Source organism: Parambassis ranga, chromosome 9 (genome assembly GCF_900634625.1).
Source record: "Parambassis ranga chromosome 9, fParRan2.1, whole genome shotgun sequence".
In the NCBI taxonomy this organism is placed as follows: Eukaryota; Metazoa; Chordata; class Actinopteri; family Ambassidae; genus Parambassis; species Parambassis ranga.
The window spans coordinates 1,442,234-1,468,884 of NC_041030.1; the positions used below are offsets into that span (position 1 = coordinate 1,442,234).

At 39.7% G+C, this 26,651-nt stretch overlaps 1 protein-coding gene across 1 annotated transcript; it reads left to right on the forward strand.

Annotated features, from left to right (window-relative positions):
- The first annotated feature begins 874 nt into the window (after positions 1-874).
- adgrd1 (adhesion G protein-coupled receptor D1) lies at positions 875-25,919 on the forward strand. The gene is made up of 26 exons (XM_028413198.1): positions 875-1,281; positions 1,365-1,401; positions 1,590-1,706; positions 2,065-2,163; positions 2,535-2,657; positions 2,737-2,913; positions 4,334-4,591; positions 5,729-5,796; positions 6,159-6,296; positions 6,397-6,447; positions 7,749-7,872; positions 8,101-8,208; positions 9,408-9,483; positions 10,175-10,316; positions 19,593-19,666; positions 20,192-20,315; positions 21,430-21,533; positions 21,633-21,744; positions 21,829-21,982; positions 23,285-23,351; positions 23,570-23,636; positions 23,745-23,836; positions 23,940-24,066; positions 24,155-24,196; positions 24,308-24,400; positions 24,487-25,919. The coding sequence occupies exons 1-26, from the start codon at positions 1,207-1,209 to the stop codon at positions 24,580-24,582; spliced, it is 2,745 nt and encodes a 914-aa protein (XP_028268999.1). The 5' UTR covers positions 875-1,206; the 3' UTR covers positions 24,583-25,919.
- Positions 25,920-26,651: the final 732 nt, after the last annotated feature.

Sequence of the window (26,651 nt, forward strand, 5' to 3'; positions counted from 1 at the left end):
CGAATACCTCTTTTCTGAGGGATACGCCTCTTCTCCACCCCTCCTCTCTCTCTTTTCTCCCTCAGCCTTCATCGCACAATAATGATGTGCAAATAAATGAAAATGATGTAATCGTGATATATTTTAGATAAGTGTAGATTAAATGCTGGAAAATATTACTTTCATTAAATGTTTTAATAAGCCTGACTGGTTTTCTGTAAAATTTTAAATTACATAAAAATCATATGAAATATTATTATGATGTTTTATATAGTTATTATTTAAGTTCTACAGCAAAATCAGGCTAATTGAGAAAATGTAATAAATGTTACATAAACAGAACTGGATGGCCACTTTGGACTACTGCTCACCTGGCCGCACAGTGGCGCTATTTACCTTGCTATGTGAACATGAGACGGGACTGGTAGTGCTGCCAGTGTGTCGTGCAAACTCATAAAGTAGTTCATTTCAAAAAGAAGGGAAAGCGACCCATATGTAATTCATTTCATTTACCGTGGTCACATTTAATCGTAATGTGACCACGGTATATGTATATCGTATTTCATTCATACTTTTAAATATAAAAAGTTTTTTTGTTCGACTCCATGATTGCTGCCTTTCAGCACACAGTTACAAAAATCACCCACCCTCAGCAGCTTCTCTGTTATTCCCATAGAGCCCAGGTGTTGTCCAGTAAATGTATCCAAACTAATCACGCATCTTTTGGATACCTACTAACATGTGTGTATCTGGATGGCTCGCTGCAAATCCTGATCTCATTCATGCAATCTCCAAATTACGCACAAACGGCGCATTTACGCACAGCTTTAACGCCCCTCCTCAGACGATCCAAAAAATGACATCACGTTGTGCAGTTCCCACGTTCAGTCCGACAGCTCAGTGAACCTCCACGAAGCGTCTCTTCTCTTTGTTATTTCCACATGCAGGCATAGAAACTACTAGTTCAGTGTAGTAACATAAAACACGGATTATAAATGTATGCATGGAAGTTGGGAGTCATATTTTAAAATGACAGGAGGACTTTTTAAGTTTTTCAGCCTCATGCCAGGACTCTAAACCCTTTTACTGCAGTTGGTACTGTTATTTCAACTTTGAAGTCTGGACACATGGACTGATAATACCATCTTCATCATCTTGGAACAATGAGCGACTTTTCCTGGATTTATCTTCATGTGGGGAATTAAATTGTTCTAGAAAACAGCGCATATGGTACATTTCCTAAAAGCTATGGAATTCTGTTTGCGAATTCACATTTTTACGGCTTGTGTGTCCTGCATTAAGGTAAGCTCATAAAACAACATGTTTTGTAGTCATATTTTTGTCTTGCCGGCCAGCCTTATTCAATACGTTTAATTTCTTAACAGGTATATGCGCAAGTGGTGCAACCTGTGAAACACCCAGGTAGTACGGATTTTTGTTTAAATTCTGTGAAAAATAAATGATCGGAACAACTTTTCCCTTAAGTTAACTTTCAGGTTAATTTGTTTATGGCTCTTCCCATTCGTCAGAACAGTTTTGTTTAAACAGCTTTTTTACAGCAATCTGCTTCATGACCATCAATCAAAAATCCTTGTTTACTCTCCGTCCAGGCCTGCAGGTGTTGGCCACAGCCTCACATTACTGGCCCCTTGATGCTGTAGATGGAATCCATGAACTGTGGGACCAGATTGGAAACAGACCAGGTTATGTTAACGGGAGTAACATAAGTATGTGCATACAGAAACAGACTGTGTAAACTTCCAAGAATGTTCTGTATGTTCTCAGTGGTATCCAGATGTTTGTCACCACAGCTATTTTTATGTTAGAATTTTGTTGTTTGATGTTCAAAGGTGGTAAAAATATGATAGTATGAGGGATCGGGTATAGACTGGAGCATGATGTGTGGATGCACTCTGACTTTTCTCAAGTGTTACCACTGTGCACGCAGCTCAGCATCACTCTGTCTCATACCTGTGCAGCACGTCCCTCTGTTTGCCTTCTTTCCGCTTGTTCTGTTGTGTCTCCTGTTATGTGTCCATATTGGTGTGAATCACCCCTATTTTTTTCTTTGTTGTCTCTGTCCAGCTCTCAGAATCCACAACCACACTGTGCTCCCTTCTTCCCATAACTCTTCTTATGTGTATACCAATGACTCTGCCTACACTAACATTTCTGCAACAGTAGGTGAGGATCCATCAGTGTCTTCTCACTGAAAATTAATTTGTGCGTCACCCACTGTTCTCTTGTGTCTCTTCCATATGTCCGCACAATTAAGCTAAGTATTTCAAACTTCTCTCCTCTTCTGTTCTCACGCCACAAGATGAAGATTTCTGTCATTTAATCATGTGTTATTAGCCAAACCACAGCTGCAACAAGATACTTGTTAATTGCCTTATGAATGGTTATAAAAAGGGCTTTATAAACCCTTATGTTCAAAAGATGATAATAATTTATGATCAGTTGACAACAAAAAGGCTAAACAGACCTCCTAGCTGTCAGAGAATGTTTCCAATTTTCCAATCAAAATCATGCCTGTGACTTGTGCTTTGTGTCAGACATTGTTGAAGGAATGGTCAACAAGGGCATCTTTCTTAATGGGGATAATGGCGGCACTTTTCTCCACTTTGGAAACTACCAGAACTCTTGCATCAGTGACCCTACTTTGTGTGGACCTGAGGGTGAGGACACTGAAGAAGATTTGGCACCACATGTTTGATTTGTATTGATAACTATAATAGATAGTTTACCCCTTTCCAGGCATTACCTTCTCATTTTTTTGGAAAAACCATGAGGCAGAGTCACGCTTCGCTGTAGCTTCTGGAGGGAAAGTTATCTCCAATGGCTTCTCAGTCTTCACTAACCCCCATGGAGGATATGTGGAGTTTTATACGCGAGGCAACAACCACAGATGGAAGGCTAACATCAGAGTACCAGGTACAGGGAGTGAATTTCATACTGTTCTTTTAGTACTTTTAACTTTTGTTCCTTTGAAGAATGTTTGCACTTGAAAATACTAATGTTTGTATTTGAAGACAGTTCTGAGCTGTTTCAGCTCACCTGGGCTATTTAGCATGCGTTCTCTCCGTTTTTGTCTTCAAGCCTCTGACAGCAGCCTTCTTTTGTGTTCATAGTTTGTGTTTAAGTTTTAATGAACTAAAGTTTATTTAAGCAAACTCTTTAAGCAGACTCCACTCCTGTCACATCCTCTGAACAAAGTCTGACAAATAGTGGTACGTCCTGTTGATAAAGTGTGATCATATGGAGTCATTGTTACCTAGTGCACAGTCTTTCTGTGTGGCTCCAGCCCCCTGTGACTCTGCAATGCAGGACAAAGTGGGTTCAGATGATGGATGAATGGCAGGGGCTGTGTGCTTTTATTTCTCTCTGGCAATTGTCCTGACACATGTGAACCAATTTCATAGGGCTCTAATACCCTTCCCACTGACTTAGAGGCTTCCTGTCCTGGAGGGCAGCAGTGACATGGAATGGGTTAGCTAATGCAACATACCTAGACCACCCAGGATTGCTAAACTGCATTCTCTATGTCCCTCTCTTCATGGCTTTAACCTTTTGTGTAAATAAGCCTGTACAGATTATATTTCATTTTTTAAAATAAAACTTGTGTGTGAACTTCTTCTGAACCAGTTTATGACAGTAATGTAATTGCATTAATGGTTTGCATAATACAAAGCAGATGTAGACAGCTGATTTGATAAGTGAAGGACAAATTGAATTAATCTTTTAGCACAAAACATGCAGTTTGCAGCTATTTCTCATCTCTGAATAGATTAGTTAAAATGTTAAATGGAGTAATATTAAATTAAATAAACAATAAAATAGGCCTCTTAATGACATTTCTGAACTGTTTTTCTGAACTAAATCCTGTGGCATTTAACATTACATGAAACAGTAGGTGTTTTGATCTCAGATGACAGTAGCAGCATTTTAAAAGGATAAATACAATAAACACAGCAAAAACTCTTACGGGTATATACACATACACACACATGGCAGCAACAAAGAAAGAATATGTACATACACACACATAAAGCAGATCAAGGGGAAGATAGAAGCATAAAAACACAGTTAATGTAACTGAGAAGTTTGAAATGCACCTGTGATGATGCTTTAGTCCGAGTATGTGAGCACAGCTCTGACAGTCACAGAGGAGTAATATTAATCAATAATGATATGTGATAGGTTTGTTATCTTCTTTGGTAGATGAGTTTTCAGACAGTGAATGTATTGTCTTCTTCTCATTGTTCATTTACTTATTTGTTCAACCTCAAAAAGATGTTACTATAGTTGTTAAGTAACAGACAAATTCACATCTTTGGTTCCTCTTCTTTTTCAGGGCCCTACTGGACGCATATTCTCTTCACATGGACGTGGGGTGACGGTCTGAAGGTCTACATCAATGGGACCTTGACTGCTGGTGACAAAAACGGCACTGTCTCTGTAAACTATGGAGACCCCTACCCTGACCTTGTCATCGGAACTGGCAACAACAAGGCGTACCGTCACTATGTAACGGGGGCTTTTGATGAATTTGTAATCTGGGAAAGGGCCCTTTCACCAGACCAGATCTGGTTGTACTACAATGCAGCCATAGGTAGGACATCATGGTCCATTGGAAAGTATTTCCTGTCACACTAGGGCAAAGCATGCTCCTTCCCTTTCAACTCCGCTCTGAGGAAACAGGGGTTAAAAAGCAATTTCCGTCCTCGTCCTTACTGCATTCCATCTGCTGCATTCATGCATAACAACAAGATATTAAACTATACAAATCTGAAGACTAAGTGAACCTCACCTCCCCATTAAGTGGCTCTTCTCACACAAAACATTTTCATGACCTTCTACCATATAAGTGCCACAGCTCACATATTTCTGCCTTATAAGTATTTATTGCAGAGGCATGCTGAGTTGCAGGGGGCAGATCATTTTGATTTAATGTGACCATTTACAACACTCAAGGACAAAAACCTCAGACCCTTGACTGTTTTTGTTCTGTTTACCCCCTTTGGTCAGTCGAGTGCCATAAATGGACAAAATTGTTGACATTTGTAAGTATTTAGAAATACTACTATGCTGCTGTACCTGTCATGAAAGCTTGGGAAGTCTCCTAATGTATGTTAAAAAGTTTTTAAAGTCTAAAACATTTGAAACTCTCAGGTTGAATTCCTTGCACATGAATGCAGTGCACTAATAGCTGAAGCTGCTCACTAAAATGTGTGAAGTGCACATGGCCATGATTTCTCCTCTGCAGTTATTACCAAAAGCAATACATTCCACAGACTATTACCAGAAACAAAAAAGCCTGACTGTTATGGTTACAGAAAAATATTTTACTAGTCCAGAGCACACATAAAATGTTACATTGAACCAAGGAAGAGCAGTAATGGTTCAGATGGATAACCTCCATATATAGTCATATACTTGTAGGTAGTTAGGGCTGTTTTTATTTAATGACAGCAAAGACGTAAAATTTACAGAAGCTAGTGGCAGTATTATGTAGTTGATTGTCTCCTTTTATGACTGGGCATTACAGTAAACCTGTAGGTTTTATGGTGATAAAATCCAGCCACACTACAGCAGCCTGTCTGGTCAGGTTCAGCAAAGGACCTCATAAAATAACATGAAGGCAAGGCCAAAGCATTTTGCCAGTGATAAGGGGGATTACAACCATATACAAGTAAGCAGTGTGCTTCCGATCATATTTTAATAGAGCCATTTGATTTGTCTTTTCTAGGTCAGGTTGTAGTTTCTGCCACAACACCCAAAGTCTTCAAAGAAGTCACTTCAACTGCACCAACGCTTGTGAGTGTGTTCTTAATGAATGTCCTACATACATTAGTCATACAAAAATAGTAATTATCAGTAGCAGAAGTAGTCGAAGTTACTAGAGATGTTTTGAGCCAAACTTTAACAAATCCACATCATCTCTTATTAGGGTATTCTTTCTATAGAAAATAGATGGAAAAAGAAAATATTAACATCACATGTGAAAAGGCTCGAACAACTTAAGGGCTTTGGAAGTAGAAGTAGAAAACTAAAATAAAGAATATAGTGGTGAAAAATTGTTTGATGCTATGACAGAAAATCTGAATTCAATCTATCAGTCATTAACCATGGTGTGCATGTTGAGATATGTAAGATTTACCTGGTGTGCTGTTATTCAGAGAGCCACCGAAGTGAGTCCTCCTGTCATCAGCAGTGATCAGAGGGAGGTCCAAAGATCCCCTGGCTCCCTGGTGGGCTTTCTGGATGCAGTGCCCAACGGGACTATTCCCCTCAACACTGCCAACAACCTCACACAGGTCTTGAAGTACAGTCACATTACAGTTCACTTTGTACACAGACACAATGCTCATGCATATGATTTAACAGTTTCGTGATGTCCACATTATTTCCACACAGGCTTTTCTCAAAAGTGTTGAAGAAGTGCTGTCCTCTCCAGGACTGCCAGAGGTAAATGGGTTCATACTGTTGTTGTGCAATGTCCGATGACATAACATAATGTAACATATGCAAATCGGTGACAACTTTAATCCAAGTTGATCCATAAATGTGAGATTTTAACGCTGTGTATTTCCAGTGCCAGCAGAAGAAGTGCCACCTGGCAGCATACCCACACACCGCATGTAGTCAGACACATTATTTCAAATTGAGTAAGACTGTACAGAACAATGTCTTGAATATAGATTTTCAGTTTCCTGTGCTGTACAGTCATCCTGGCCAAAGCTCAGCGCTCTCATGTTCAAATACAAGTGTGCGGTTTCAGTACATTGGGTCCTCAGAAGAAGCATGCTTGTTTTTGTAAGAGCAAGCTGAAACAGATGTCTTTCATCGAAGAGCCTTACATTACTCTTCTCATAGTATTCTCATTATAATATAATATGAAAATAGACAGAGACCTGCAAAGTGACTTGACTTTCATTTCAGTTAATGTCTAGATAACTCTAGATACAAAAATTCTTGGTTAGCTTTCATTAACCCCTGGCCAAAATAGTTGGCTACATGAGGTTACTCAAGTTTTGGGCAGCAGTGGCTCAGTGGTATAGCAGGGTTGTCCAATAACCAGAAGGTTGGTGGTTCAATCCCAACTCCTCCCTAGGCACTGTTGTGTGTCCTTGGGCAAGGCCCTTTACCTGCATAGCCTCCAGTGTACTCACTGGTGTGTGGTGCTCTTTGCTGGGCTGCCTTAAGCGATTCCCCATTGTGGGACTAATAAAGGTTTCTTAAAAAAATTAACTAAATTAAATTTAGAGTATAGACTTTGAAAGTGTCTCACATGTAGGTTTCTGATGAGCCATTTTAAGTGTCTGTAGGAGGATCTGGTCATCACCATATTGGTGAAAATACACATACAATATGATTTTTGTGATGATACACAAAAAGGTATCATTGGAGACCAAAATTATAACACTGGACAGAGTTTTATGGGGATTAAATCTTTTGTTTTGGAACCAGCTCCTAGAAGCCATGGGGGGACCACAACCTCTGGGGATGCTGCTTGCTTTTGTGTAGGTCACGTTGAAATTACAGTAAGGGTGAAAAGTGGGGAAAAAAATACTCTAGGGCCCCAATTTGAGTGACAGGTGGGTGGTGCCGCATGTTGCTGGCGGTCTGCTAAATTCACCAAGCTGAATTCTTAGGAAATTAGGGGTGATGTCAGGAAGATCATCATCACCATGTGATACAATGTATGTAAAACAGTGATCACTCACAAAGCAGCAGTGTGTGAACTAATTGCGATCATTTCTGAGCAGCAGTCCACCTCTGTGGTCAGTGGTCTGATCGAGACAGTGGATAAAGTGATGGAACATATGGTGACTAACCTGGAGCCCAGCCCGAACGCTGTCATCTCCCTGGATGGAACATCTTATGTTGCAGGTATAATGTAACCCTTTTTTTTCTGAAGGCAGGCTGACATCATTCATTTTCAAATGTGGGTCAGATAAGCAGAGGTCAACCCTCTCCACATTTCCTCTCTTGTCTTTTTCCCAGGGGTCTTTTTATATCTTTGATCCACCCCTTGATAAAGCAGATTAGCTTTGCTGCTCCTCCTCAGCTTGCTGTTCCTCTGCAGGTCTGACTTTTTCTAACCTTTGACCTCCGCAGATTACTCGCTGATGAAATTCCCCCAGAACTTTAACCTGCCACATTATCGCTTCCCCATGCAAGGCAAAAGCTACATCTCAGTGCCAGGAGAAGCCTTCACCATGCAGTGTGAGTACTTGAGTGGAACTTTCCTACCTTTAATATCCTCTGTGTAGCTATAGTATAACACATAATAGAATCTAGGTTGAGTGTGAATACTGCACATTAGTAGTGTACTGATTCTGCCAAGAGACAATTGTCCAGCTGGGAAGCTCTTGTTATTAGCCAGTAATTTATTATACTAAGATTTAAGACTAGTAACATAGCATACAGTGTAGGACATGAGAGCTTTTGTGTGGCTTTATGGTGCACTGTAGAAATCCAGCTATGACTTTAATGTTGGCAGTTACCCTTTTATTCAGAAGAGAAAGAATGAGAGAGAGAGAGCACTTTCCTGTGTCGTTAAAAAGAGTAGCTGAGTGAGGGAGAGCAGTAATTACAGTGGGCATTAAAACTCTGTTTGTTTGACTTTGTGTTCAGGTCAGATTCCCTTGGCTCCACCTGGCTGCTGCATGCACCATGTTGCCATTCAAACACTAGAACAAACCGTTTCAATAATTCATTAAAGGACTATTATCAGAAATGGAATATATGTTAGTGCTTGATACATTAGTGCCAAGACCAAATTAACTCATCGCTCTCTGAATACCTGGTTGTATTAAATACTCCAAGGGTGGGTTTTATTATCCTAATTACTAGTAAGTAACAGGGAATGCTACACGTTGCTGTGTTTGAATACTTTATTATATTTTTTTCTTTCGTTTCCTTAGGAGGCTGGCTACCTCATAATGTCCTGAGACTTTTTTTTGGGAGGTGATGTGTTGAAATTATTATTTTGGAAGCTTGCAAACTCCCCTGCAGCATATACACACAACATTTGTTTGACATCTGTGAGCTAGTGTTGTTCTACTCAGCAGGTCCCAAGTGTAAGGCCTTTGAAAAGAGGAACAGGACCATTAAGGACTTCCTCCAATTTCATTGTTTATCTTACAGTACTGAGGTGGGACCGAGCTGAGTGATAGGTCAGATGGGGGGGGGGGGGTGAAGTCATGTAGACGTTTCATAAGCTTTCCTAAAATCCTTGTGGTTTCCAGCACTCTCCCTTTCACCTCTGTGCAAGTATACGGCTGTCCTATTAGCCTGCTGGTGCCAGCGTGCGGTGGCAAGGCACCGTTAATTAACTTGGCTACTTTGTGTGCATTTTAGCAGCACTGCTTGACATTCCCAGTCCTCTGTCATATTCAACCTCTGTGTGTCCTCTTCTTCAGCTCAAACCACCATCGTTGGCCTCTTTTACCACAACATGCACAACTACTACAAGGAGATCAGCCCTGTCAAGACCAGGTACATCTAAAAAGCACATATATTAAATTGTATTTTTGTTACATTCTGGCTATTCTTGAAAAAAAAAAAAAACTTTGTTCTTCCTGTGTGGGAATTGTGTTGGCTGGCACTGAGGCGCCACTTCTTCCTGCACCGCAGAACAAACGGAGGCCTGGGGCCAGAGCCTTATCTGTCCTTCTCGCCTATCTCCCATCTCACCACTCAAACTCCACTGACTGATACACCCTGCTATTAGCTCCACATGTCAATCCCCAGTGCAAACCCCCTTCTTCAGTTACTGTCCCATCCCTGGACCAGCCTGTTCCAGTTATGCTGCAGTGTTTATGTTCACCAATTGTGACATAACCACAATTGAGCAACCTGTTTTTCTCCAGTTTGTTCAACACAAAAATTAGACTGCTAAGTGTAAAATATGTCAGGAGGTCGCTCATGATGAGATGTTGCTTGTATGATCTTAATGTTACATATCAGGTGATTCTGCAAAATGGCTGCTGGTTGTCAGCGTGATTCATTAAATAGACAGATGGTCAAAATCCCATCTAAATGCTAGTGCTCTGGTCCTGTGAGTAACACTTATGTGTTGATATAAGTGCCCGATATCAGTGGCAATTAAGTTTTTTTCACTGGTAATTTGTCAGATGCTCTTTTTTTGTATTTCTAACTATATTTTTATTATTTTATTTTCCCCTAGGATCAAAAAAGCAGGTGATTTCAAGGATCATAAGATTCAGGTAGCAAGCAGCCTAATCTCTCTAAAAGTGGAGCCTTTACCAGCCTTGTCGGTCAACCTCTCTGGAGCCCCGCTCATCAAGATTGTCCTCACACACGTTCTGGTAAGAGTCAACCCATACAAGGTCCTACTCATTTTACCCATGTTATAATCAGTCTGTTTGAGTCAGCCATACAGTGGAAATTGAGTGCTTTTCCACTCTCAGTTGGGTGTGGGACTTTCACCTTATCAAAAGGGGAAGAGGGCTAAAACATGGTCTGCCTGTGTCTACAGTAGTCAGCATATGAAATCTATCAGCTTTATTTCTGGTCTTCTCTTATGTAAGAAGATGAGTGTCTATCACTGAGTGAGTCCTTGTGCATCTGGGCATTCACCGGCGCAAAGAGCAAAGCCTATTTTGGTTTTCATTAGCCTGGCCTAAATTTTCCCTTATGGAGCATGTGGTTTCCAGAAAGCAAGCTGATTATGGACATTTGAACTGCAAATTTAGGGTGCTTTGAAAGGAACAATAACTTTCTTTTATGAACAACATATTTTTCCTTTGGTGCTTTATGGCAAAGACCGTGCCAGTTTTCCATGGGAATTGAAACTCATAATGAAAATTAACTGAAAAATGTGTGTTGCATTAACGTGCTTCCTACAGCAATGTAGCACATGTAAACTTTTGCACATTAATTAATTTTGAATTATTAATTCAATTAATTGAAGCTGTTCTTTTTCATCTAAATGAATTGTGTTAATGGCTTTTTAGACTATCATACAAAAGAATTAATAAGATAGTTAACAAACCCTTCAACAATGTGGTTCTGTTTGATTTACGAGTCCTGCAAGAATTATTTACTTTCTATTGAAGAGAACTACAATACATTTTTTTCTTTCCTCACTCGTAAAAACAAAACTCATGCAGCTTCATGAAACCATGGAAATATTGCTTTGTTTGCCTTCATTTTCCTTGGTGAAATAAATGTTTATGCTGTAATTATCTGGCCTGGTTCCTGCGACAATGATTGCTTTGTTTGTTTTAGCGGACACCATGGGAGAGGGCTTTTGTTATGCGAGTCCTGGAGATGCTCACTAGTTCTGCTGTCTGTTCTCTTACCTCTGATGTAAGAACAAATAGGCTTTCTTACATTCTTTCCTCTCTAGCCCATCATGAATAAGCTGTTATTACTAACTCATGCTGATTGGAGCACGCCATGCCAGCACATTTCATCTTAACATAGTGCAAAAGATGATTTATGTTGAGGAGCCGTATTGTAATTTGGCACCTGGTGCGTTTGGCTGTGATCGGGTCCAGGAATGGGTTGCTTTGTTATACCCGGTTTGCAGATCTGTAGTTGGATTTAGTCAGTAAGTGACTATTTTTGGTGTTTTAATGCCTTTGGCAGTCAGTGGATACTTATCACCTTCCTAACTTGGAGAGCAGTATGTGGCAGACATTACCTATCATTGTTCATGTTGTTCTTTACTGTCTGCAAAGCATGTCCTCTAATGGCCCCAGGACTTGAGTAAGTGATTTGCAACTGACCTCTCTGTTTATCCCATGAGAACAGACAAGCACCCACTGACTTCATTAAAACCTAGTGGGGGCGCTGAGTGTATCCCTCATCTGTCTTTTCATGCTGTCATGGCTACAAGTCCTCTGTATTATCTTGAGTGCTGTACTATCACAGCTCAGTCATCCATCCTCTCTATCTGGCACCTGACATGATAAAACATACCCTACAATGTATCGATGGAGATACCAACTTGTAAAAGAACTTGCGAGGTCAAAGCCATGTGTCTGAGTGACCTTGCACTCCTGATTGATGCCCTCTGTGAAACAGCCCAGTGAGGTCATGCCATTCCCAGCTGACTCAGTCAGAGCCGAGGTGCCGCCATCACAGTTTATGTGGCATGTATCAGTTTTGATACCCTATAGGTGTTATCAAGGCCTGGTGGACCCACATGCTTTCTCACGCCATTAGACTTTGGTGTTGATTGGACCCTGGCTCCATCAGTGATTTATTACTGCTGTCTGACTCTGCTGCAGTTTGAGAGAGAAGAGGAGAAGAAAAAAGAGGGCGGGAGGCACTGGGGTCTGTAGTTAAACATTAATACATACATAAAAAAAGCCCGACACCCCCTCTGTGTCCTCTTCTTCCAATGAGGCATCACACTGATGGTATGAAGTGAATGAATGGAAAGATTGATTCCATGAGCAAAGTGCATTTATGGGGTCAGAACTGAGAATTTAAAAAACAGATTTTGACAAGGGTGCCTTACTTTACAGGCTTATAAAGCAGTGTGTTAGTTTGGCGGCTCCATAAGAAGGTCCAGGCAACGGGGTGGAATGAGGGTGGCGTTACTGTGCTGGTGGTCCCCGATCTGTCTTTGTTCTCTCTTCATGTCATTGTGTCATAAAGTACATCTACAGATCAAATCAGAATCAGATTTATTCTGGCGTTTATGTAGAGATGGAATTTGTCTTACAATGTGGTGCATAAAGGAAAATGGAGAATTTTGGACATATGTGAAACAAGTTTAAATAGTTTGTTACACATTTTGTTTTGTCATTTTTGCACTGACAGAGAGGATCACTGTCCTGTGTCTGGTAGGCACCAGGCAGACACAGCTCCAGTTTTATTGTCATACTTGGAAAATAGGAATTCCAACTTTTCAATTAAAAGGAAATGCATCATTTACACTTTAAACATCATTTTCCTTGAATAATATTAATACAAATAATATGAAAGAGTGTTTGTTTGAATATGAATAAGGAGGCCAGCAGCAAAAAGGGAAAATGTTTGTTTTTACAAAGGTGTTCTGACTTGTTGGAACTTCCTATATGTGGGCAAAATTAGGAATTATAATTCAGCAAAAATAAAGACAGATGCAGTCACATAATCATATAAGGCAGTGCTGGTATCAATTGTTTCTGACATAACAGTATATTCTTTATTGGCAGTCTTTTTATAACTCCCAGCACACGCCCAGCTTAAACCTTGCGGGCAAAGACTCTACTCCATCTCTCTCTCTCTCTCTCTCCACACCCATCCACATACACAACTCTCACAGGATGTGTGTGAGCCAACATACTGATCAATTACAGATGGAGGTCTGGCTATTGCTATTCGTCACTTGCCAAAAGACTCTCTATACAACTCCTCCCATTTAGCACCCCCTTTCACCACTCCAGCCGCGAGACCACTTGCTTTGTGGAGAACATGTGCACCCCCAGAAACACAATGCTGATGTAAGAATTTCAAAGCCGGTGGCTCTGTATAAACCTTTGTTATAGGCAGAGGCAACAATTGAGAAATGCACATTTAAATGACAATATATTTGCATCAGTAAAAAAAAGGTGATTTTATACTGGGTTATATTCAACAGGTAGGAATGTTCTCATGAAAGTTTAGGAAAAATTATACTTATCATTACTATGTTTATTTTGGAAATCTGTTCTTTTCTTTAACCTGCCCTCCTGTCAGAAGACGACTCATGGGCCTAACCAACTTAAACATTTGGGAGCGAGAATTCCCTCAGATGGTAGAACCCATCAAATCTTGTACGATGTAGAGGCTGCTCTCTGAGATGAATGGAGAATGAATGCAAAAGAAGATTAAATATGACAGAGAAATGTAAAATTATTTTTCCCATCCAACCGCCCTCAAACTCGAGATTGGCATGAATCGGCCCATCGGGAATTCTCCTGAATCTCCCAATTAGCCACACAGGCCTGGTAAAATTCATAACATTAAACACATTTTTCGCTACCATCACAACAGGGCCCTGCTCCTATGAACATGTATCTTTTTCAAGGACTGACATATCAATCTCAAGTTATGTTTTCCTAGTGAGGCTAAACATTTCAAACAAATGCCTAAAAAACAGGAAAATGAGTGTGTGATCATGATTTATATCTTAACGGTTATAGGTCAACCCACTGTGTGTCAAAAGTTTTTTATTACACATACAGATATTATGTGGAATGTGTATGTAAACTGTTTACAAAGAGAAAAGAGAAGGTTTTATCACTGAATGTCATCAATGGCCTTCTTCTTTGTGGTCAAAGACTCTGTATAGCCCTCTTCCTACAAATGTAAACATGTTATTTATTGGCCAGACGGGAAATTTGCACATGGATTCATACATGGAGAACTTAAAGGTTTAAAGCACCCAGTGCTCAGCTTATCAAAACAGCTCTGGGGTTGTTTAATTGTCCCCAGTTTTTCTCACACCCTGCGTGAATATCAACACGTCTCCATCATTTTTCAGTGTTTAGCACAGAGACTGAGCTGAGACCACAGCTGCATGTCTTTTTACATTCCCCTTGACAGCATGATCTCACCCAAGGCCAGTCATGTTTTCTGCATGGATTCAGGTTGTTGTACTGTGCAGGGATTGAGTGTGGCCTCTGAATGAAAAACCTAATGATAAGCTCTGTGCTCCATCACACTCACAGGTTATGTGATGCAAGTTTCTGTTGACCTTAAGGTGGCTAAACAGGTTTTTTTTTTTTTTTACCTCAAACTCCAGATCACCTTTTATTTCTTTTCTTTTTTTTAGTGTTCTGGACCGAGTAGTGCTGTAACATACCTCTGTGCACCTTTTCCAGACATACTGCAATAAAGGGTTTCCTTCCCTTACTAAATGTAACAACAGTAGATTGGTACCCCTTACTGTACATGTATGACGTCTCTGTTGTTACTCAGAACAATTTAGCCATTGTCAAACCTTGGCCACATCTTAGCCAGCCTCTCTGTTGACATTAGCAAACATCCACTGTACACTTCCACAAACTACAATAGTAGCTGTTACATAATGTCCTATAGTTTGTGTGACTGATGGGTTTCTCTATCTTTACAAAGCCAGCTGCAACTGTGATATCTATGCTGAAGTGAAGTTCAAATTACTCTTACACTCTCTGAACTCTGAAGTATTTGGAACATTTAGGGGAAAAGAAGAAGATTGCTCCTTTTTGCTCCTCTGCAAACACTGTTGTGTAATTTTTTTATTGCTTTTTTAAATTTAGCTCAACCAAAGCCTTTTTTTAGCCCCTCGATTGCCTGACTGCTCTGTCAGCTGTATCAGCTTTGAATGGGATCAAGTGGTGAAGGACTGATATGAAGCTCAGGAAAATACTTTAAGAACAATTAATACGTTTCCACTAAAAATGTACACGTATTATTTTCTGTCCCACAAGCACAATTCTAAACACCATATATGGTTCAAAATACAACCGCCAGATACGGTGGTTTGAGTTATGAAAATTCCATAACATTAAGCACATTTTACTAGAAAAATGCCTTTAGCAGCACAGTGGTCATTTTCAGCAACCACTGTGACAGGTCCCTGCAGCCTGAACCTATAGTCGAGACCTGATTTGATCAGTTTTTGTGTCCACAACTGCTGGAAGTGTTTTTATATATTTTGTAAATCTATGCTTAAAATTTCTCACTGGTGAATTTAAATCTTCATGTCAATCAATCTGAAGGTCAATAAATGACTTCAGACAGAAGTGTATATGTGCATATAGCTGGGTTGTATTTCTACCACCAGTAGCATGTGTGTTTTGACTTTGCTGTTAAAACCAGGATGATGGTTTTGTGTAGCTTTCTCCATCCTCTCTTTATTTGCTCCTTGATGGAGAACCAGCTGTGAAGAGCGAAACTTTAAATTGGCCTCGATTTGCCCGGTGTCTTGGGATTTGCAGACATATGCTGTCAGTGTTTGACGAAGCAAGCTCAACCACAGCAATGCCTCAGCTTCCAGCACTGCTACTCACGGCCAGTCTGAAAGACACCACAGAGGACGGAGAGGCTTGCGTCTATACAAATTGCTGGGTTGTGTCTGTCATTTAGGGCTTATATGCGTTTGTGATGCATGAGAGTGTTTATTTTCAGCTCTCATCCAAAAAGCTGAAAATGGTTATTAAAGATAGATATCTATAAATGAAAGGATACAGAGGCATATGTCAACATAGATGTAGCAGCATCTGGATGTGTAGAATTCTGTGTGTATATGTGTCATATAGCCACTGTTGATTTTTCTCATAGATTTTTAGTCAGGATCCTTTGGTTGGTTTCTCTTACTCCAAGGAAAAACAGCTGTATAGCCAGTAGACTCTGTATCACTAAATGAGTCTTAGTACTTACTTCTTAACTTTTAGTAGCTGTCCACAGTTTTTAACAATATAAGCAGGTATTTATTTGCTTCTAATACATGAAATATGTCACCTGTCACCTCACAGAATGAAGGTTCCTGGTTCAAATCTGACTGGGACCTTGGACCTGGGACCATGTTTTTGATTGCATATTCTCTCCTGTGCCTGGGTGGGTTTTCCCCAGCTTCCTCCCACATACCTAAGACATGTATGTTAGGGTAATTGGAGACTTGGGCTATGTTCAGACTGCAGACTAAAGTGACCCAAATCCGATTTTTTTTGCCCATATGTGACCTGTATACTGGCCGAGTGTGGTTGTGACTGGATGTTTGTCTATCTTAGCCCTGCAAAAGTAGAAACTACTTTGTCTGTAGTCCCAGACAAAGCCAGCTCAGAAAATGGATGGATGGAGATAACATCGGAGAGATGTTTGGGACACATGGTGGGTTTTTCCCTTTTTAGACTGGATAGTGGACAGAGAACAGGGAGGAATACCTCAAAATCTCGTGTTAAATATCAGTGTTAGTCCAACTGTGAATGTTTGGGTAAGCCGAGTGCCAGCAGAGGTTCAAGCTTATTTAGCTTTTTACTGTTTGTACTGAGGCGTTATCAATTACACCTAATCATTTCTGTAGAACTTCACTAATCAGAAAAGCAAGAACCAATTAAAAACATTCAATTGGTCTTCACCCAGTTATATAGTAAACGTCAGACTAGTGTTGTGTGTTTGTACCTTTACATGTTTCGACCACTTCCTGCAGTCTTCTTCAGAAGTCACGTGATGTTACCGAAGTTGTGATGTTACCGGTCTGCCAGCTGATTTATGCAAGTGGTGGCGCCGTTCTTCTACTACTCCAGGTAGTAAGGGAACAGCACCATCTGTAGTCCGGCTTCCTCAAAACAGCGTCCCAGGTGTGGGACAGCAGTGTGGCCTCCTCAGAACAGCGTCCCAGGTGTGGGATAGTGGTCGAAACATGTAAAGGTACAAAGAAGAAAACGTACTATGAGAACCAATGAAGCCGAACATTTTCTTATGTGAAAAAAGGAAGGCTGTACATTTGTTTCTGTTGAATTGAAATGTTTGGAAAGCCTAGTTGTTAGTTGCGGTATGTTTTCATTTCTGAATAATATAACACTGTTTAACGGCTGGAGTCAAATAAAGTGCACAAAGCTTGTTTGTAGTCACACCCATATAAAATGACCAGCCACCACTCTTACATGCATGTCAAGATGATGACTCATGATTTACAGTCGTTTTATTCTTCCGCAGATGTTTCAAGTGAAACTACTTGTGCTCACTCATGTCTTAGCCAGCATTTTAAATACTGTCATATTTTTATCACAGCAATTTATGTTTGACATTTGAAGCACTAGGCAAATTTACTGCTTATACTGTGTCTTCATCCTAATGATATCATACTAGCTGAATATATTTGTTTTCTTTGATACTATAAGTAGGTTTTGTTCATCATTACTGTCATTTTGCACAAGTACTTTGAATGTTATGAATTACTGCACTTGTTTCCGTTGGTGTATTTACCTCTTACCTATCCAGAATTCAGATTTTTTCTGCTGATTTTGCAGATTATCATTATCAGCCAATGATGATGAGTATGTGAAATCCAATGGACAGCGAACTGCCAGTGCTATAAGTAGACAAGGTTGTGGTTGACAGCTGGATCAAGTAGTACACTCTAGGACAGGAGCACCAAACACCTTGTCCATCAATGATTTATCAGCCCCTCTCTCTCTCCGACTCTTCTTTATCAGCCTGTCACTCTGCATTACTCCCCTGTCACTAGCTTTCACTGTGTCTCTTCTTCCTCTTTGTTCCGCTTTCCTTAAGAGGCTCAAAGTGATTTCCAGGGCGGTGTTTGCTGGCCTTCTGTTGTTAATAAAAAGTTGGAGCGCCAGCTGCAGTCTTGGCTGGTTGATGCTGAGGCCCTGAGGTGCTAGGGGAACAACAGCATGCGCTCAGAGATCTCCAAGTGCATTTAAACACTCGTCAGTGACTTTCTAGGTTCCCGCTCCTCTTCTCATATAGCGGCTGGAAAAAGACGAGCTGAATATGCTAAAGAGAAAGAAATAATGGCTAAATAACATTCCTTATACATGTATGTTTGATGGTCTGTTAGTCAATGTATATTTTGGCTTGTTTGTGGTATATATCAAGCGTAGATATTGATGGATGTTTCCCTTAAGGCAGGGTTTACATGTTGTGCTTAATATGGATAATCAGTCTTCCTTCATTGCAAAAGAACATTAAAGTTCCAGTCAGAGCAAATATCACACTGTAATACAAGGCACACAGTTTATCTCCCTTACATCTGCTTTCATTTACACCCAACAAGAAATGTAAGTTATTAAAGCCCACCAGAGAGTTATAAATTCACCCACAGGGTTGCTTGGATTTCCCCAAAGCTGGCTGGTGGCTGGTGATGACGGCGTACATTTAAGGCACTCTTATGTCTCTTAGAACCATTGTCCTGCCTTTGCTAATGGGTCGCATTATTATCTATCCTTTGCATCCATCTCAAGGGTCACAATACATGATGACTAAAGAGCGGCATGTGTGAAACAGACAGAATGAGAGCAGTAGTGCGATTACACAATGAACTCAAGGTATTGGGCTATGCTTTGTAATTTGAATCGCTGAGCCTGTTGGGCCAGAGAACAGACAGCCTGTCTGTCAGTTTCATTCTCACTCTCACTTTTTCCAGAAGGAAGTAGTGCAGACACAGTCCATCTAATCATATGCTCTTTCAGTCTGAGAGTTGAGAGGTGTGCAGTCTCTCAGTATACACCCAACCAACTAATGGAAGTGTTGTTTTCTACAGATGACAGATTGAGGAGGGTAGTGGTTTGACCTGAAACCAGGGCCAAGCCCCAATTACTGCATTCTTGCACTGTAGCCATTAGTTCACCGTCTCTGGAGACTCCAAATCTCATATTAAGGAACGACATGGAAGAGATGATTTATAATCAAATAAGATTCTTGAAGACAGCAGGGATTTTCGTTCAGTGTATTAATCAAAATTGTGCAGTGTAGATCTGCGTCTTGTCATGCCTTCTGGAAGTATAAATACACTCTCTGTTTAATGTAAATCAAAACAAACCTTTGTATGATGTTATATGGATCATTTTCCAAACATGTTGCTTTGAGTTTTGGAACATTTAATGCATCAATAAAAGCAAGCATTTGTCTGAATTTCCTCTCATATTATTCTGTTTCAGACAAAAGAACAGCAGGACCAAGTCTTAAATCAGAGCAATAAAGTCTTCCTCTACTGTGCCTTCTTGGACTACAGGTGGGTCTGTGTGCCTGATTCAGACTCAGAATGTCTCAGTTATTCAAACGTAGAGCCAAATGGATTTTGTCTTGATTGTTGACTGCATTTCCATGGCTCAAGTCATAGTGCAGTGGTTTGGAAAAAAAAGGTGCACTTCCTTTTACTTTACTTTAAATGAAAAACATCCATTGATACTGCTGCTTTAGTTTGTTGTCAGTTGAGCAACAGCCCTGTGTAAAAAGCCAAAACACCATTTAATAAGCATAAATCATTTTTGAAAGGGAGTGTGCTTTAGCTGGATCCAAAGGCTTCCTCTTCTTACTCCCCTTTGCTCTCAAACTCAAGAACAAAATTTGAATTATTAGGTTGCCCTGTCAGATTGCCCTGCTAAAGTCAACAAGCAAAACTCTCTGTGTGCCTCCCACAAAGGATTATACTGAGTGATCTCTGCAAGGGGAGATTCTAAAAAATGTTGTTTTTTTTCCTTGTAAATTTCTTCTATATATGTTGATTTTTATTTATTTTGAAAATATTTTATTTCAGCTCAAAAGAGGGAGTATGGTCCAATGAAGGCTGTGTACGTGCGGATGGAAACATGACATATTCTGTATGTTTATGTAACCACCTCACCAACTTTGCCATCCTCATGCAAGTCGTGCCTTTGAAGGTATGGTGTTTTTTACCTCTAAAAACTCTCAGTAAAACAACAAAAACACAGCTGGGCACTATTACATAGTATACAATGGAAAGTCATCTTTATGGTGGCTAGCTCACAGTCACACTTGATGAAGTGAATGAATTAAATAGAACAACCTGTGCTGTCCATACTCTACTGTGATACAGCATCAGTGATACTCAGATCTTTCTTTTGGAATATTTTTCACTATTTAAGTAAATGTGCAGTAACACTGACAGGATGCAGTGGTTTACCACACCCTCTAAACAGAGGCCCCTACTGCAGCCTGCACACAGTTTACCATCCCTCCCTGTGGGTTAGTTGTAAGCAGACCCACATCGTCACGGGCACACAAGTACTCGTACAAGTGGCCACTGCACTGGTCAGAAAAAAACTTTACTGCATGTCAAACCTGTGCACAATGTCACCACAGTTGTATACTTTGTTATACAAGAAAATGTCCCATGGGAGCATGGTTAGCATCCACAAAAGCTTCCTTAAATAGAAAAATTGACTTAGCTACGTGGGCCATTGGAGTATTTAAGGAGCAGAAGTCTATTTGATGCTATACTTTCCCTCAGCAAGTCTTTAATTAGTGGGCTGCAAGGGAACATCCCACGCATCCTTTTTCTGGATGGCTGAGACTCCTCTGCCCTCGTAATGACAAGGCTCATGTGTAGACAGTTGATGGAGAATCAAACCCAAAGCATTGAAAATAGACTGAACTCCAAAACAACATCAATGCTACAAGGCCTGTACGCTGTGGACATGTGTGTGTGTGAGAGCAGAAAAATGCAATTATGGTGGTCACCCTGAAGCTCTGCCATATGACAGACTATAAAAATACAACATTGAACAAATAAGCACAACATGTGAATACATTTCATGAAGAAACATTTCGATTCCAGCATCTGCATTTTCTTATTTGCACAGGTGGATTCAGGAAATGTTGTTTGAGTTTATGTCTTGGAGAGCCTGCCTAATGAGAGCTTTGTCATCATAAATTGGCCCCTGTCTCTTCCAGAGGATGAAACTATGACATTAGTTGTAGATAAACCCCATGCTGTCTTGTCTATTGATGATTGGGATTCATCTTTATACACAGCTCACTACTGGCCACAGGGTGGCACTATCAACCATTGGTTATATCGGCTGCTCCATTTCCATCTTCTGTCTGGCCATCACTCTAGTCACCTTTGCTGTTTTGTCGTGAGTATCTATCAGGCAACTTTTTTGAGAGGTTTTTAAGCACAGTCACCACACTCCTAACAGTTTAACATTTAGGTTTATGTCGCCCTATTGCTGCAGGTCAGTGAGTACCATACGCAACCAGCGCTACCACATTCATGCCAACCTGTCCTTTGCCATCCTGGTGGCTGAGATCTTACTGCTCATCAGCGCTCGCTTTGATCCAGGAACAGTACGTCCAGGAACAAAGAAGCACATTATTTTTTGGTTTTGATATTAAAAGCCTGATTTCTTTTTTTTTTAATCCCTCTTCTAGCTGCCTTGTAAGGTAATGGCTGTTCTGCTTCACTTCTTCTTCCTGAGCGCCTTCGCCTGGATGCTGGTGGAGGGCCTCCACCTCTACAGCATGGTGGTCAAGGTGTTTGGTTCTGAGGGCAGCAAACACTTCTACTATTATGGCATCGGCTGGGGTAGGAAGTCTTCATTTACTCGGATTAAAATGTCCAGATTACAAAGATACACTCATTATTTATTGATTAATAATTTGATCCGGTGTCCTGCCTCCCCCGGGCCATTACTGCCAACAGGATTTCTGTGTTTTTAAATCCACCTTACTGGTTAAATATTGTTATTGTAAAAAAGAAAATTACAGTAACAATGTTAAATACATCTGCTGTGAGTTGCAAGACATTCCACTGTAACATTTGCCTCTATTGGTCTCAGTGAACTTGGGTTTGACAGACAGATGAAACAAATGTGGGACATACGTATACTTTTTTTGGCTGCTGGGAAATGCATAGTCTCACTTTTACATGTTGAACCCATTAGTGGAAAAACGATCTCTTTTTTTATGACTTCCTTTCTTCTGGCCAGAGTAATTTTTCATTTTGTGTGGCCAACTTCAAATTATGTGCTGGAGACCGACAGAAGTATCGCTATTATGCATAAAGAGTAAAACTCTTTTATAATCAGTTGCTGCTTCTATTAGCAACGGTGCTACACGATGCTGCTGATTACTTTATTTTTTTCATTTCCTCACTCAAAGTAAAAGTTTCCTCCCTCAAAGTAAAAGCATAAAAACCTTTGGGCTTCATAAGCCAGCGCAGATCAAAGCAGATATGTGTTACACGCTATTTTCGGGGAAATGAGCAATTAGCAGCATAGCAGATAAATAGAACCACTGCTGTGTTGCTGCAAGTACGGTAGCTGCCACAGGCCTAAGTCCACAGGGTGCATGGTTTTAGACTGTTGTAGTCTGATTTAGGTAGAGTTTCATTAAAAAGACAGTGAGAAAAACATTTTTCTCTTGCTTTTCTTAAAATTAAGAACCCATTAATGTACTGTTGTTATTACAAAAAACACAGCAAATATAACTGAACTGCAAAAAAACATCTTAGAATAGAATAGAATAGAATAAACTTTATTAATCCCTTTGGGAAGGTCCCTCAGGGAAATTTGGGTACCAGCAGCAATACAACACCGACAGTCAGAGCAAGAGTTAAATAGAATAAAATAGAATATAGTACAGTGAAAAAAAAAGATAAAAATAAAAGATAAGAGGAATTATGTACAAACATTGCACACCAGCAAAACATCTTATGTGTATTAGTGCTGTATATTTGTACTTGAACACAATTATTAATTCTAGTTGAAGCATATATATTTTTAGACTGGTGTGGAAGGTGCTGGCACCACACCACTGACCTTACATTGGATTCCTTACCAGGTAAAACCATGGTTACTATTAAATGTGTGTGTTTATTTCGTACCAGGTTCTCCATTGGTGATCTGTGTGGTGTCCATGACATCAGCTCTCGACAGTTATGGTGAAGTAGACAAGTAAGTATGATGATTAAAATAGCTATTGTATGGAACTTCACTTAAAAGCTCTGTGCCGCTGCATAAGAATGACATCACCTGTATAGGTAATTGGAAACAACTGTGTTTAATGTTTTTTAAAAGCTTCTTGGTAACCTAATACAGTGTGTCATTCTATATTGACATTACAGAATCAAAGCTTTTTTTTCCCCTCTTGCCCCATGCTCTTGCTTTTTCAGCTGTTGGCTGTCACTGAAGAATGGAGCCATTTGGGCATTTGTGGCACCTGCTTTGTTTGTCATTGTGGTGAGAAACTTAAAGAAAATTAGCATCTGTCAGTTTTACGGCCTCTGGTTAGGTCTCTATTTGCATTAAAGGAAAGAAAAGTCATTTCACATGTGCTCTGTTCTCCAGGTGAACATCGGCATTCTGATTTCTGTGACCAGAATCATATCTCGAATCAGTGGAGAAAATTATAAAGTTCATGGAGACGCCAATGCAGTCAAGTGAGTGTACTTGATTTCAGAATCAAAGTAAAGGTTGTAGAAACTCTCATATATAGATGCGTTTATTTAATCAAAGGCTAATAATGGTCCTGTTTTTTTTTAGGCTGACTGCTAAGGCAGTGGCTGTGCTCCTGCCTATACTTGGCATTTCCTGGATCTTTGGTGTCCTTGCTTTCAACAGGCACTCTTTGCCATTTCTATATATTTTTGCTGTATTCAACTCTTTACAGGTAATCGTTATGCTATGGCATACATTCTGAAATGTTTACAGTCATTTAGGACATTTTAATTTAATGTTTTTCTTTCTCCTTTCATTAGGGGTTCTTTGTCTTCTTGTTTCACTGTCTTCTCAACTCTGAGGTATGGTGCTGAATATCAGTAAAAAAATGCATATATGGAACAGGAACATCTGTTTACTTCTGCTTACGAGTGATAAATGTGTATTTGTTGTGCTTTAACCTCTTTCTGTAGGTCAGAGCTGCTTTTAAACACAAAACCAAGGTATGGTCTCTTACCAGCAGCTCCATCCGCAACATCAATGTGAAGCCCTTCAACTCTGACATTGTGAGTTCTGATGTCAAATGATAAATTTTTCAGCTTTCGCCATCCCGACTCTCACTCTGTCTTTTACTACTCTCAATGTAACGCAGATGAATGGAAACAAAGAAGGTGTAACTCCCACCAAGATGAACACATGGGACAAAAGCACCAACTCAGCCAACCGGATTGACCTCTCTGCCGTGTAGTATACTCTCCTCATGGTAGGAGGAGCACGGTCTGCTCGCTCACAGGCCGGAGTGTTCACCCTCTGTGTTATAAAATGAATTGGACATTCAAATGTAAGTGATACCAAAGGAGATATTTTGTAGCTGAATGGAAGCTTTACCTTTAAAGACAAGCAGACTCTTAGGACTGTGCCTTACTATTCTCTCAGAAAAAAAAAGATATCTGGCGCCCAATAACAGGGAGGTAAACTTAGTGAAATGAGAGGGAGACACGTGTGTGTGTATGTCTGTGTAGGTCAAAGTCAGGTTAGCAGTGACCATCTGTCCGTCTGTTGGGGGTCTCATTTAGCATATTCCATCTATATATACTGTATATAGGCTTATTTGCCTTCTTGATGGGAGTTAGATGAAATGTTTTATATACAGATTTCTTGTCTGCTTAGTACATAAGTACTGTGAAAATGTTTGTTGTGTGGAAAAAATAATTCAAATGATTATATGAAGTCACAGCCACAGACTGGAAACTACCTAACCAACCAGCATCTGTTATTCACATTCACATATGCATTTAATGCTACATTGTGGTATTTACCAAATTTGCATAATTTGTGGTAAACTGGACTCATTTGTTGCAAAAAGTGTCTTATAGCAGACAGGTGATACAGCCGCAGTCATCATCTAATTCTTGGCAAGAAAGCAAATTATGCAAATGAATTTTTTAAATAATGTTTATCATAGCCCTATGTGCCTCTGCTGAGTGTAGATGCAGAAGTGATGAACATGATTGTAGTTATGGGTGGTAAAAAGGATGGAAAAAGACCAATGACTGTATATTTTCCTTAATTATGTGTTGATTTTATTCCTTTGAAACAATGACAAAGTGTCTTCAACTGTTATTAGTGTTCATTGTCACAAAGATATTCACCTGATTCACGTAGCGTTAATCCACTTTTGGAGTACAGCACAAAAAGTGCATAATAACAATAGATGAGGAATTAGACTGATATAATGTATTTATTTATTTTTTTGATTCTTCTGCAAAGTGTCACAGCTCAACAATATGTATGTTCTCATTTTTAGCTCAGTGTTTGTTTTCTCTCTTGAAATGAATTGACTGGCATAGTAGCAGTACCTCACATCTTAGCAAGCAGCCCTATGTTATGCTTTTTGTGGTATAATAGTTCTGTATGGAACAATTCTGTGTCTTCTGCTATTTTATTTTCCAATTTCCTTTCAATTTTAAGTTTTCGTCCATTTTTTGTACCATAAAATATGAATTTATTTCCTTTTCTCTCAACATACTGTGAGAATGGAGGGAGATGACATTGTTTGAAACGTCATTTATCTTACACTGTAAAACCACCGTCTTTTCTAAAACAGGATTTACTGTAAGTCACTCTGCCCTCACTTTTCATGTCAGATTTAAAATTAAATATTACAAGCTTGTAAATGGCATTAAATGATTGATGTCTTATGGTACTATGGTTGGGGCTTCCAGTTATCCTTATTAAAAACTTTTTATGACAATGTGTACATTTATATCTATTACAGCCCAGTGTAACTTATTAAGATATTTGGTAGATGCTTTTGTGTGCTCACCATTTGCACTATTGTGAATCCCTTTTGGCAAAAGTAATTATGAAAAATAACAGCACCTGATGGTGTTTATCATGGTGTTTAAGTGGCTGATGTAGACACATCCTGATTACACAACAAAATATTAATCCCTCTTGTTCTTGTCTGGGATTTTACATATGGGTCCATGGTTATTATTTGAAGACAGGAAAAAGTGGCAAAGGTCTATGGTACAATGATTTCTGTGTTGTTTATGGATTCTGGAATTACAAGCTTCTGCATATCCATATACCATTCCTGATTCCTTGAGGATACAGGGCCAGGTGGTGGAAGGAAAGATGGAAATAATAGGCTAAATATATTGTGTCATACAACACTATTTATATTGAATTACAAATAAGTAACAACACTTCTTTTGTTGAATGGAAACTTCTTGATTTAACATTTCAAAACTAGCCAAAGACAAATTAAACGAGAAAATCCCGAGTTTATGAGCGGTCCCTGAACGCGCCAGC

What these genes read in the sequence shown, in the direction of transcription:
- adgrd1 (XM_028413198.1), top strand. Translation starts at nt 1,207, where the DNA reads ATGGTACATTTCCTAAAAGCTATGGAATTCTGTTTGCGAATTCACATT. An exon ending in GCAACCTGTGAAACACCCAG is followed by an intron (nt 1,402 to 1,589) that starts GTAGTACGGATT and finishes CTCTCCGTCCAG; the next exon opens with GCCTGCAGGTGTTGGCCACA. An exon ending in GTACTACAATGCAGCCATAG is followed by an intron (nt 4,592 to 5,728) that starts GTAGGACATCAT and finishes TGTCTTTTCTAG; the next exon opens with GTCAGGTTGTAGTTTCTGCC.